Source organism: Mirounga angustirostris, unplaced genomic scaffold, assembly GCF_029215605.1.
Source record: "Mirounga angustirostris isolate CCGP_5_RB_7025 unplaced genomic scaffold, mMirAng1.0.hap1 SCAF_3, whole genome shotgun sequence".
In the NCBI taxonomy this organism is placed as follows: domain Eukaryota; kingdom Metazoa; phylum Chordata; class Mammalia; order Carnivora; family Phocidae; genus Mirounga; species Mirounga angustirostris.
Window position 1 is genome coordinate 158,390,525 of NW_026991711.1, and position 13,376 is coordinate 158,403,900.

Sequence of the window (13,376 nt, forward strand, 5' to 3'; positions counted from 1 at the left end):
ATTTTGGTACCAAATGGCTTATATTAGAGGAAGGCTGCAGCATTATCACAAATATGAGAGAAAAAGTTTAATACAGTCAAATTAATCACATGAAAAGGTAAGAACACTGATCATGTTGAATTTTTTCTAATATTTGGAAAATGTTATAAAAAAATATAAATATTACTCAAATTTTGAAAACCATGGCAGAAGCAAAATTAAATAAGGAGTAGCAGTAACAAATAAAAACTTAGACAAAAGCATATTAAATGACAAAATAGCAAATAGTGGAACTGAATCATTAAGATCAAATGTACTTATACTAAAAGGCATGAAAGTATTAAAAATTCTATTAGAAAGGACTCATCCTAAATATTAAAATAAATAGCAAAGACTATTAAACATTACTTCTAAAAGACTGAAAGGAAAGAAATAACACAAAGCAGAGAAAATGAAAGACACCTCACTATTCCCAATGTGGTTATTATTTATGGAATGGATAAAACATGTTGTAGAAAATGTCACTACAGTTAGATTAACACATAAACAAACCAACATGCCACAACTACCTAAATAGTTCTGTAGAACAGCTGAAAAAGCAAATTTCATCAAATTTAGACAGCTTATAATGGAATAAATAAGTATGGCGAGGTATTAACTAACCCTAAGTATCACAACGGGCAGCTTCTAGCCGGTTCGTTGAAGCTGGATCTCGGCCACACAAGGATCATTGGACAAGAAATCAGTTGAGCTGGACTAGAGCTGCCCAATTGTCTTAATAATGAATGCTCCACACTGTCTGTTAAGTAAAGAGAAAGAAAATACAGATCAGAAAGACTGAACAGGAAAGAAAAAGATCGTTAGGGTAGATGAATGTAGGACATCAATGAACATTTACTCAATACTTGCAGAACGTGTACTAATTATATTAGAGTGTTAAGAAGTGAGAGACTAGAGATGAGGAGGGCTCCAGAACTGCTTCCTGCTCTCTGAGAGCTTACAATCTATTTTAGACAATCTCTAATCTAGTGTCACAGTACAATGCTTAGTATATAAAAATGAGGAACAGGTCAACACAGAAATAAGTGAGTTAAAACATTCCTTTTATTTTTGAAAACATTATTAGGTGGGTTTTAAAAACATGCTTTTAGGGGTGCCTGGGTGGCTCAGTCGGTTAAGCGGCTGCCTTTGGCTCAGGTCGTGATCCCAGGGTCTTGGGATTGAGCCCCGCATCGGGCTCCCTGCTCGGCCTGCTTCTCCCTCTCCCTCTGCCTGCCTCTCTGCCTACTTGTTCTCTCTCTCTCTGTCAAATAAATAAATAAAATCTTAAAAAACAAAACAAAACATGCTTTTAAAAGGAGAATTTGGCAGAAGGCTGTTTAGAAAGTTGTTCAAAACCCAAAGGGTACCCTTCAAGTTGGCAATGGTAGGATAGCCATATAATAGAGTAATTCCATATATTTGTGTCATCCTGAAATTTTTTGTGTTAAGATTAGTTTGGGTCAAAGAAACACCTAGTTGCTACTATCCTTTTGGCACTTTGAGTGTTGGTCAGCTCCTAATTTAGGTAACCAAGCTGTCCCATGACATATTTTTAAATTTAGATACGCTCAAAATTTTCCATATTTGTTCCAGTATCTCTAGAGCAGTATTGTCTGATAGAACTTGTTGATGGGAAAGTTCTCTATCTACACTGTCAAATATGGTAGCCACTAGCTACATGGAACTATTTAGCATTTAAAATGTGGCTAGTTGCAGTTGAGGAACTGAATTTTAAATTTCATTTATTTTTAATTAATTTAAAATTGAAATTAGCCTTATGTGGCTAGTGGTTACTATATTGGGGACAGTGTGACTCTAGGGGTTCAAACTCATCTGGTTTGCTAAGCTCTATAGACTGACCTGAATTCTCTGGCTTGCTCAATACTGTCCAATACCACTCTGTATTGTTCATTGCTTTATTCTCAGTATCTGGAATACTGGCTAGCACATGGAGGTGCTCAATAAATATCTGGTAAATGAATGAAATTTGTGGTAATATATAGCTATTCAAGCCTGGTCAACTACTCACAGCTTATTGGCAATATGCTCTGGTACTCTCAGGAAAAATAGAGAAGTGAAGCCAAACTATTCTATGTAAGTGGAATTGCTTGAAGACTTCATATGTCTAGGGAGAACAGGAGCAGCTTCATTATAGCTCGAAGAAAAGAACTAGAAATAGTTGTGGATGAATAATTTAGGTTGATAAGTATGGGAATACTGAAGGGAGAATATAATATTTAATGGTAAGGAATTTAGAAAGGATGTGGATAACAGTTGATGAGAGTGATTAAGAGGAAAAAAATTACTTCAGATTAAAAAACCTAAATTCAGATTGTATACATGACTGAAGGATGGAAACTGAATATAGAGAAGTCTTTTATTTTTTTTAAGATTTTATTTATTTATTTGACAGAGAGAGACACAGCGAGAGAGGGAACACAAGAAGGGGGAGTGGGAGAAGGAGAAGCAGGCTCCCCGCTGAGCAGGGAGCCCGATGCAGGGCTCAATCCCAGGACCCTGGGACCATGACCTGAGCCGAAGGCAGACGCTTAACAACTGAGCCATCCAGGCGCTCCTGAATATAGAGAAGTCTTGAAGAAATAGTAATCTGGTTAGGCAATAATAGAGCTTAACAAAGGGATTTGGCAATGGAAAAACATTTTTATAAAGTTAGCTGAAAAGGGGACATAAAATAATATAAATAGACCATGTAGCATCAAGAGGTCAGAAAAATCACTGGTACTGTTTTGATTTTTAGGAGAGAAGAAAGATGAGCAAACTAACATTAAGACGTATGGATTCTGAAAATAAAATGTAAAAAATTGTGTATTCGTGATTTTGAGTTAGAGGAGGGAGTGACCACTCATTCAGGTGTTTTTTGTTTTTTAGGGTTAAATTAGGAAGAGAATCAGAGCACTAAGGTCAGAGTCACTATTAAACACTATTAAAGTGCAGAAGAAAACAGGAAAACTCCCTTATAAGACAGTTTACAGGGCAAAGGGAATAGTGCCATGATTAGTAGTTGGTAAAAGAAGAAATATATTTTTGAAAGAGATACTGACTCAAACTGAATGTAAGGAAGGAGAACCATATCTGAGAATTAATAAAATTTGAACACAGGCTGTTGACAGTATTGAATTTAAGAGAATCTAGGAGGACAAGAACTAGGATAAGACCCTTGGAATTTGGCTAAGTCATCAAATCTTGGCAATAAGTCTTACATGAGCTGTTTGAATAGATCTCAGTACTGAAGGAACAGTAATTTCATATGGAATGGAAAAGACACCCCTATACTCTTCCTTATTGCCTTTCCAAAACAGATAAATTTAAAATATCTTTAGTGAAATATGTAATACAAAATCCTCCTGCTTGTTTTCATATATCCTTAAAGTAGGGGATGATGGTATCCAAAAAAAGTTTCCAATTCTGTAAGCGATTAAAATTTGATGAGTTGACTCTTGTGAAAAAGAAGGTGCTTATCCAAGTAACCTGTGTGCTAAGGGGAAAGAAAAGAAGATTGAGCAAAATGAGAAAAAATGTCCAATCAGACGGAATGACAGACTCAGAATGCAAGGGAATTAAGTGCTCAAACTCAGAATGGAAATATGTAACTGGATATGCAAATAAAATATGCTACACATATAAGATAGCTTTTCCCCCATAAAAGAAGCATAACATTGGTCGTTTTCATGCTACAAGTATCAAATAGTTGAGATAGAGACTGTGTAGCCTCAAAGCTAAAAATATTTACTGTTGGGCCCTTTATATAAAGTTTGTTGACTCCTGCTTTAACCTGTTCAGGCTGCAAAGAAATTTTCAGGCCGAGCACTTCTGAAAATCTATGAAAGAAAACCTTAATAAGATGCCTTAAATTTAAAGAGTGTATATACTCCATATTGTGGAAATAAATAATCACCAACCTCAAATACATTGGATTCAGCTTGATTAAATGAAAGTCAAAATCAGACATTACAAGTTTAATAGAAATCTTGAGAGAAACTCAGAAGCTATTGAAACTAATGTTTTTGAGACTACAAAGAACAGGATTAACTAGGTACATGTTTAGATATATAAGATTAGTGAGTATCTATGCACTAGTTACCATAATGTTTATGTTAAATCTATACTTATTCTGTTTTACCATCAGAAACTGAGTTTCCTGTCTTTACAAAAGCACAAAGAACTATCTTGTAATATTGAAGTTTGTTTCTAATACTTCCAAGGCTTTGACTTTCTAACACTGGGACTATTAGTGTTTTTTAAATAGAAAATTACATTTGTTATATTTGTTGTGGTAACTTGTGTTTATTTAATGTGGTAAACTGTATTTGCAATGTCTGGTTGGTATTATCCTTATCAGCCTGCTTCCTATGTCATTGCTTACCTAGTTTGAATAGCCTCAACCAGTATGGAAGACTTAAAAGCTCTTAGAATTAGGAACATGTGGCTAAAGACATTCCTCCTTGCAAAAATTTATGTTACAAGTGAAATAAAGTGACTCTAACACAGAGGCAAACTTTTTGTTTTTTAATTTTTGTTTCTTCTCTCTATATATTACAGGTACAACATAGGTTTTCATAAATAGTTGCAAGAAATTAACTGTTTTTGTGTATGTGTGCAGTGGACTCCTTTGGCAGTATATTGAGGTATATGGACCCCTTCTCAGAACCATGTTTTTAAATATAAAATATATAGGATTATAAAGTTATATTGTAATACATTTTTGTCCATAGCCTCTTTGGGGGGGTGGTCTTTGGACTAAATTAACTTTAAAACTCAATGCAGAATCTTAGTAACTCTTTTCCTTGAACTAAAGATTAAATGTAAATGATTAGAACAGTGGTTATTCTATAATACCATTAAGAAATCAGTATGTAACTTTTTTGCTACAAAGGTACTCATGACAGCATATAGACCCCATCTCTTGTACACAATCATCATTAACATTTTGAGCATAAAAAATGACATAATATTCAGTTTGGTTATCTTAATGTAATCTCAGATGCAATTTTAACATTTCAGGAAAACCAAATGCAACAAGATTCAGGTATGTATATTTAAGAGCAGCAACATGATTCTGAACTTAATTAGTGTAATTCCCTAATTCTTTAAGAGAATCTGATTGAGCTGGGATATACCATCATTTAAAATGTATTAAGAAGATAAAAAGAATAGTGATATGAATTGCCATTTGCAAAAACTTCCAACAGTTATACATTATAATGAGTAAATATATAATATGTATATTATATATAATGCACATTACCTTTTAAAGAAAGATGTAAGTACAAAGAAAAGATTGTCCTAATTATGACAGTATAATCATGGACTGATAGGAAACAATTATTGACAATATTTCAATGTTTATTTTTCATGTGGGGCACATCCACAACTAATTATACTACTGAATATAGGAAATCAGTAATTAAAAATATGGATTAGAACCTGAGTACCTTAATAATTTAAAAAAACAGGCTTAATTTTTTAAAACACTTTTAAGTTCATAGCAAAAACTGGTCAGAAAAGTACAGAGTTCCCATAGACTCCCTAACCCCATACATGGGTAACCTCCTCCACTAACATCTGGCAGTCAGAATGGTACATTTGTTACAACTGATGAACCTACACTGACACATTATTACCCAAAGTCCATAGTTTACATTAGGCTTCACTCTTGGTGTTACACATTTTATGGGTTTGGACAAATGTACAATGATACTATCATATAGAAGAGTTTCATTGACCTAAAAATTCTCTGTGCTCTATTCACCTCTCCCTCCCTCATCCCCTAACAACCACTCACTTTTTTACTGTTTCCATAGTTTTACCTTTCTCAAAATGTCATATAGTTGAAATCATATAGTATGTAGTGCTTTCAGACTGGCTTCTTTCAATAATATGATTTAAGGTTCCTCTATGTCTTTTATGGCTTTATAGCTCATTTCTTTTTATCACTCAATAATATTCCATTGTTTGGATATTACCACAATTTATCCATTCACCTACTGAAGGGCATCTTAGTTGCTTCCAAGTTTTGACAGTTGTGAATAAAGTGGTTATAAACATCTATATGCAGGTTTTTGTGTGGACATACGTTTTCTTTCTTTCTTTCTTTTTTTTTTTTTAAGATTTTATTTGACAGAGAGCGAGCAAGAGCACAAGCAGGCAGAACAGCAGGCAGAGGCAGAGGGAGAAGCAGGCTCCCCGCTGAGCAGGGATCCTGATGTGGGGCTCAATCCCAGCACCCCGAGATCTGAAGGCAGATGCTTAACCGACTGAGCCACCCAGGTGCCCCATGAACATAAGTTTTCAACTCATTTGGGTGAATATCTGAGAGTGTGGTTAGATTCTGTGTAAGAGTATGGTTAGTTTCATAATGAACTGTCAAACTGTCTTCCAAACTGGTTGTACCATTTCTACCAGCAATGAATGAGAGTTCCTGTTGCTCCACATCCCTGTCAGCATTGGTGTTGTCAATGCTTTGTATTTTTGACATTGTAATATAGGTGTGTAGTGGTATCTCATTTTAATTTGCAATTCCCTATTCACACACGATGTTAAGTATCTTTTCATATGCTTATTTGCCATTTGTATATCTTCTTTGGTGAGGGGTCTATTAAGGCCTTCGCCCTGTTTTTTAATCAGTTTGTTCATTTTCTTATTGTTCAGCTTTAAGAATTCTCTGTATATTTTGGATAACATTTCTTTATCAGATATGTTTTTGTTTTCTCTCAATCTGTGGCTTGTCTTTTCATTTTCTTGACATTCTCTTTCACAGAGCTGAAGTTTTTAATTTTAATGAAGCCCAACTTACCAGTTATTTCTCTCATGAATCATGACTTCAGTGTTGTATCTAAAAAGTCATTGTCAAACTCATGGTCATTTAGATTTTCTCCTATGTTATCTTCTAGGAGTTTTACAGTTTTATATTTTACATTTAGATCTGTGATCAACTTTGAATTAATTTTTGTGAGAAGTGTAACATCTGTGTTTAGATTCACTTTTTTTGTATGTGGATGTCTGGTTTTTCCAGCATCATTTGTTGAAAAGATTATCTTTTCTCCATTGTGCTGCATTTGCTCTTCTGTCAAAGATTAGTTGAATATATATGGGTCTATTTCTGGGCTCTCTATTCTGTTACACTGATTTGTCTGTTCTTTTACTAATACCACATTGTCTTGATTACTATAGCTTTATAGTGTCATGAAGTTGAGTAGTATTAGTCCTCGGACTTTTTTTTCCTTTAATATTGTGTTGGCTATTCTGGGTCTTTTGCATTTCCATATAAACTTTAAAATCAGTTTGTCAATATCCACAAAATAACTTGCTGAGATTTTGACTGGGATTGTGTTGAACCTGTAGATAAAGTTGGGAAGAACTGACATCTTGACAATATGGTGTCTTCCTATCCATGCACATGGAATATCTCTCCATTTATTTAGTTCTTTGATTTCTTTCATCAGAGTTTTATAATTTTTCTCATCTAGATCTTGTACATATTTCGTTAGATTTACACTTACGTATTTCCTTTTTTTATTCATTGCTGGTGAGCAGAAAAGCAATTGCCTTTTGCATATTAACTCTGTATCCTACAGCCTTGTTATAGTTGCTTATTACTTCCAGGAGTTTTTTGGTCAGTTCTGGATTTTCTACATAGATGATCATGTCATCTGCAAACAAAGGCAGTTTTATTTCTTCCTTCCCAATCTATATACTTTTGTTTCCTTTTCTTGTCTTTCCTCATTAGCTAGGACTTCCAGTACAATTTTGAAATGAAGAAGTGAAGTGAGACACCCTTGCCTTATTCCCCATTAATAATTTTACTACTCTTAAAAATACAGAAGTGGTACCTTTGATTCCACTAAATGTTCACACATGAAAAATTTTTTAATGTAACATTATAAGTAACAGCTGAAGTTAGGAAAAAATTATGGACTCAGGGCATGGACAGAGCTGAATATAATCTTGAGGGTGAAATCTTACTAATTATATTTACAGCACTTCAAATATTATTTTTCAAATGTAATGTTCAATAAATGCTTGATAAATTGAACTACTGAGAATGAGTTGTTACTTAAGACTTGTCATATGGTAGAGTCCATAAGACATGTCTATGCAAGGGGCAACTTATTTATGTGATTTATTAATTAACTTATGGCCAATAATTTATTTAGATTCTGTCAGATTTGACAGTACATAGTAATATGTGTCAGAAAGAGTAATGAATAATTTTTTAAAAAGATTTTATTTATTTATTTAATCGACAGAGAGAGAGCGAGAGAGGGAACACAAGTAGGGGGAGTGGGAAAGGGAGAAGCAGGCTTCCTGCCCAGCAGGGAGCCCAATGTGGGGCTCGATCCCAGGATTCTGGGCTCACGACCTGAGCCAAAGGCAGTCACTTAACCAAGTGAGCCACCCAGGAGCCCCAGTAATGAATAATTTTAATCTATAATTAAAGTTTTTTATTTTAGGTGTAGTTTCAATTTAATCTTCCAATTAAATCTTTGTTAGATTAGAAGGATAAACAAACTGATTTGATTTTGACTCCCTTCTTCTAAAAAGAAACTTTCTTTTTTTTTTTTTAAAAGATTTTATTTATTTATTTGAGAGAGAGAGAATGAGAGACAGCACATGAGAAGGGGGAGGGTCAGAGGGAGAAGCAGACTCCCTGCCGAGCAGGGAGCCCGATGCGGGACTCGATCCCGGGACTCCAGGATCATGACCTGAGCTGAAGGCAGTCGCTTAACCAACTGAGCCACCCAGGCGCCCTTAAAAAGAAACTTTCTTAAAGAGCATTCAAGAAAGGAAAAAAAATACCAAAATTCATGATAGAAAGTGAAAATAAAGGAGTTGAGGTAACCTCCAAGTAGTATAAGCATTTTGAAATGATGTAAAATGGTATATATGAAAAAGACAAAATTGACAGTATAAGACAGAAAACATATCCTATAAATATTTTTCAAGTAAAAATTGTTTTGGCCAATTTTTAAAGTTGAGAGAGGAGGGTTTTAAATAAATCTTGGTTAAAATTTCCTGAACAACATAAAGGTCTCTTCCTTAAAGGTTTACAAGATGAAATAGGAGGCCTTTTCACCCTTGCAATGAAGAGCTAATAGAGTTTAGATTAAGAACATTTCACTACAGAAAGAATGAAGATAAGGTGTTTTGCAATGTACAAATACTTTAAAATCTGTCACTAATGTATTCATTCTGAAGTTTTAAAGATAAGCAACAGATACATGCTCTGAAACAACACTGTTTCATGAAAGGTGTAACTAAAGTCTGAGGTAATTTATTTTAACTGATTTAGTTGTGTGGAGAAAACTAACTCAAATTGATAGAATCTTAAGTCTGAATAATGGAAAAGTAAGCAAAAATAATGGCTTTGGTAATACATATAGAAGACATTTCTAAGTGGACCACTAACATACAGCATGGTGACTATAATAATACCGTATTGCATATTTGAAAGTTGCTCAGAGAGATCTTAAGAATTCTTATCATAAGAAAAAAATTGTAAGCATGTTAGGTTTTGGATGTTAACTAGACTTACTGTGATGATCATTTCATAATATATACATATGTTGTACACCTGAAACTAATATGTTATATGTCAATTATAGTTCATTGCTGTTTCTCTCACATATTACTTACTGTGTTGTTGTTCTTAGATGTTTTGTGGTTTTTGCCTTGAGAAAATTTTCTCCTGAGGGTATCATCAGCTAAGATGGTTGGTAATATTTAGATGGGTGGAAAAAAATAGAGGAATGGAGAGTGGTCCTAGCTCATGCTGTGGTTTGAGAAGCAGTGGGAGTTGTCATGACTGGGACATAGAGCCCTTAGGCATCATCATCTAGGCTGTAACAACTCTTTGTTGCCATTTCAGTAGGCAGCCTTGCCTGCTAAGGGTCAGTCTCTCAATAGTTCTGCCTTGCACAGTGCTCTCCTTTCATACATGTAACTCATTATAGTTAGTGAAAATAGCCAGTATACTTTATTGAATTTATATTTACTTTGTGACTAAAATATTATCAACTTATGTAAATGTTAGAAAAGAAGTAGCTTTCTCTTTGCAAGGCACAAAATTCATATGTATTATTCATATATAGTGTTTTTAGGTCTTATTTATTCGAATCTGAGTTATGATTATGATATTAAAGTCTCCTATCACAGCTATTTCTTTCTCTTGGTATTTTTAGCAGTTTTTACTTTATGTATATATTTTGTTTTTTATTTTTATTAAGAAATCTCTATACCCAAGATGGGGCTCGAATTTATGATCCTGGATCAAGAGTTGCACACTCTTCCAAATGAGCCAGCCAGGTGCCCCTACTTTATACTTTTGATGTTACAGTATTAGACTGACTTTTTCATTTAATTAAATTAATTAATTTTTAAAGAGATTTATTTATTTATTTTTAGAGAGCAAGCGAGAGAGTGAGAGCTGGGAGAAGGGGCAGAGGGAGAGGAGAAAAGAATCTTGAGCAGACTCCCTGCTGAGTGTATAGCCTGACTGGGGGCTCAATCTCACAACCCTGAGATCGTGACCTGAGCCGAAATCAAGAGTCAGACACTCAACCGACTGAGCCACCCAGGTGCCCCCTCTATTTTATTTTTTAAAGTTTTATTTAAGTAATCTCTCTACCCCATGTGGGGCTCGAACTCACGACCCCAAAATCAAGAGTGGCATGCTCCTCTGACTGAGCCGGCCAGGCGCCCCTACTTTATATTTTTGATGTTATGTTATTAGACTTACTTATTCATATTAGATTTGACTTTTTATCACAATAAACTGGACTTCTCTGTCTTGTTTAATGCTTTTTACTTTGAAATTTACTTTCTTATTAATGTCATCCTGGGTTTTTTCCCTGATGTTGTTCACATTTGCCTGATATATCTTGGCTGGAAACAATCTGCTGTTCATTGCACTTTTGAAGTTAATTTTTATTATTAAAGTAATTATATATCTAGTTTTAAAAAGCAAATAGTGGTTAAAGGGTACAGAAAAAAGAGCTTCAACACACTCCTCCTCCCCTGCCACTCCACTCCTACCTATTTCACTTCACTTTTTCAGAGGTGGTCACATTCATTTGTTTGTTTCTTCTAGTATTTATTTCTGTATTCCTATCTCTATTAACTGAACAATTTTCACTATCTAATGACTTCTTATGGTAGATAAAGATTTTAACTCTTTCATATCTCTCTTATTTCCTTGCCCATCCTCTTTATGTCCTAGGTTTTGCTTAAATTTATGTTAATTATTTTAATTATTATGCTTAAATACTGTTCACTAATGAGCCATCTGGTATATTATAATTACATTTTCTTTTTTGAACACCTTTTTGTTTTTTACTAATTGCTTCATTTTCCCCATTCATTTAGTTTTCTTCAAACCTATGGTTAAGTCTCTCCATATTCTTTCCACAGTTCTGTAAGATACTTAATACAACTTTCTACACAAATAAAAATTACTTCTCCTGCAGAGAACAATCCTGAATCTTGCTCTAATTCAGGACTGATTGTTCTCTAAATCAGCTACACAGCTATCATCTAGAGACTTCTTTTTATCATCATCCTTGGAATTCCCAAAGCCTTTGCCCTGTGTTAGATGCCTGTTTTTTTTGTTTTCTGGGTTTTTTTTTTCCCCATCCCATGTCTTTTCCTAGTTTATTCTCTTGTTTTGGTGAAATACATGTTTAACAGCATCCTGAGAAATGATGCATGTGACGTAAATTTTTTGAGACTCTACTGTATGAAAATATATTTTTTCATTTATGTCTATTATAGAATCCTAGATTAAAATTGTCATTAAACATTTTTAAAGCTTTACTCCATTGTTTTCTAGCTTCCAGTGTTGCTGATTCTTTGTATGTGATCTATTTTCTTGCTTTTAGAATTTTTTTTATCCCTACCATTCTGAAATTTCACAATAATGTGTCTTACTATGAGTCTTTTGCAGTAATTATGCCAAGTAATTGGTAGACCCTTTTAATCTAGAGATCCTTGTCCTTAACTTCCTAGGGAATTTTATTGTGTTAACTTTTTGCTTATTTCCTCCAAATCATTTATTTTTCTGGAATTAATATTTGACTTCTTGGATTAATCTTCTAATCTTTTAAAAAATTTTTTGGATTAATCTTCTAATTTTATCTTTTTCTCTATTATTATTCACCTCTGTCTTTTTTTGTTCTATTTTCTCAAAAGCTTTTGCCTATGTTTTACATTTAATTTATTTCAGCTATCACATTAATGGAAATACTAGCACAATTTGAGTAAGGTATATAGTTTAATTAAGAGGATTGTATTAATGTTCATTCCCTGTACCAGTCTTCTCTAGTCAAAGAACAGTAGGGTGAAGGATATACAGAAACTCTATTCTATTTTTACAACTTTTCTGTAAATCTTGAAATTACTTCAAAATACAAAGTTAAAAAAAGTTAAAAGGACCAATATGTTTGAGAAAAAATGAAGTGTTTGCCAGGCTGTCTATGCATGGACCACTTCTCATTAATTTTCTCTTATCTCTAAGAGGGTATTAATTACAGTATCTTTGCTATTTTCTTCTGTCCCGCTGTATTATATGTTTCTTTCTGTTTGTTGTGGTCTCTCATTCTGGAGGCTTTCTTCTAATGTGATTGCATGTCCATATTTAAGAGGGAAGCTCTAAAATCCTAATGGGGGAAAGTTCTTTGTGCATGGATAGGTTTGTCAATGAACTTTACTGTTAGGGATTTCAGAAGACCAGCTAAGTTTTTCTCTTGGTAGAAAGCATGCTTAGGTTAGAATCCTGGATCTGCCACTTATTAGTTCTGCTACTTAGGCAATTTACTTTTCATGCTTAAAGTGATCAAGGTTAATTATTACCAGCAATCAGATATACTGGCATCTTGTATCCCTTGAAATGATACACTGAAAACATCACTTCTGTGATATTCTTGCCCCAAATGCATAACTACTTTTTTTAAGATTTTATTTTTTTTTAAAGTAATTTCTACACCCAAAGTGGGGCCTGAACTCACAACCCCGAGATCAAGAATCACATGCTCTACCGACTGAGCCATTTAAGAGCTCCTGTATAACTTCTATTTAATCAAGAGAAAATACCGAACTCATATTGATGGATAATCAACAAAATAACTGACCAGTACTCTGAAAGTGTCAAAGTCATGAAAGACAAAGAAAGACTAAATTTCACAGACTGGAGGAGAGTAAGGAGAGATCACAAATTAATGTAACATGGGGTATTGGGTTAGATCCTGGAACAGAAAAAGAATATTTGTGGAAAAATTGGTGAAATTTAAATAGGGTTTGTAGTTTATAGTATTGTACCAATGCTAATTTTTGTTTCTCCTAAT

At 33.9% G+C, this 13,376-nt stretch overlaps 1 protein-coding gene across 1 annotated transcript in view; it reads right to left on the bottom strand.

Annotated features, from left to right (window-relative positions):
* Positions 1-666: 666 nt before the first annotated feature.
* The window catches only part of BOLL (boule homolog, RNA binding protein), a 43,286-nt gene continuing 30,576 nt past the window's right edge, over positions 667-13,376 (bottom strand). The window contains 1 exon segment of the mRNA XM_064585830.1: positions 667-774. Coding sequence (XP_064441900.1) covers positions 667-774 — 108 coding nt within the window.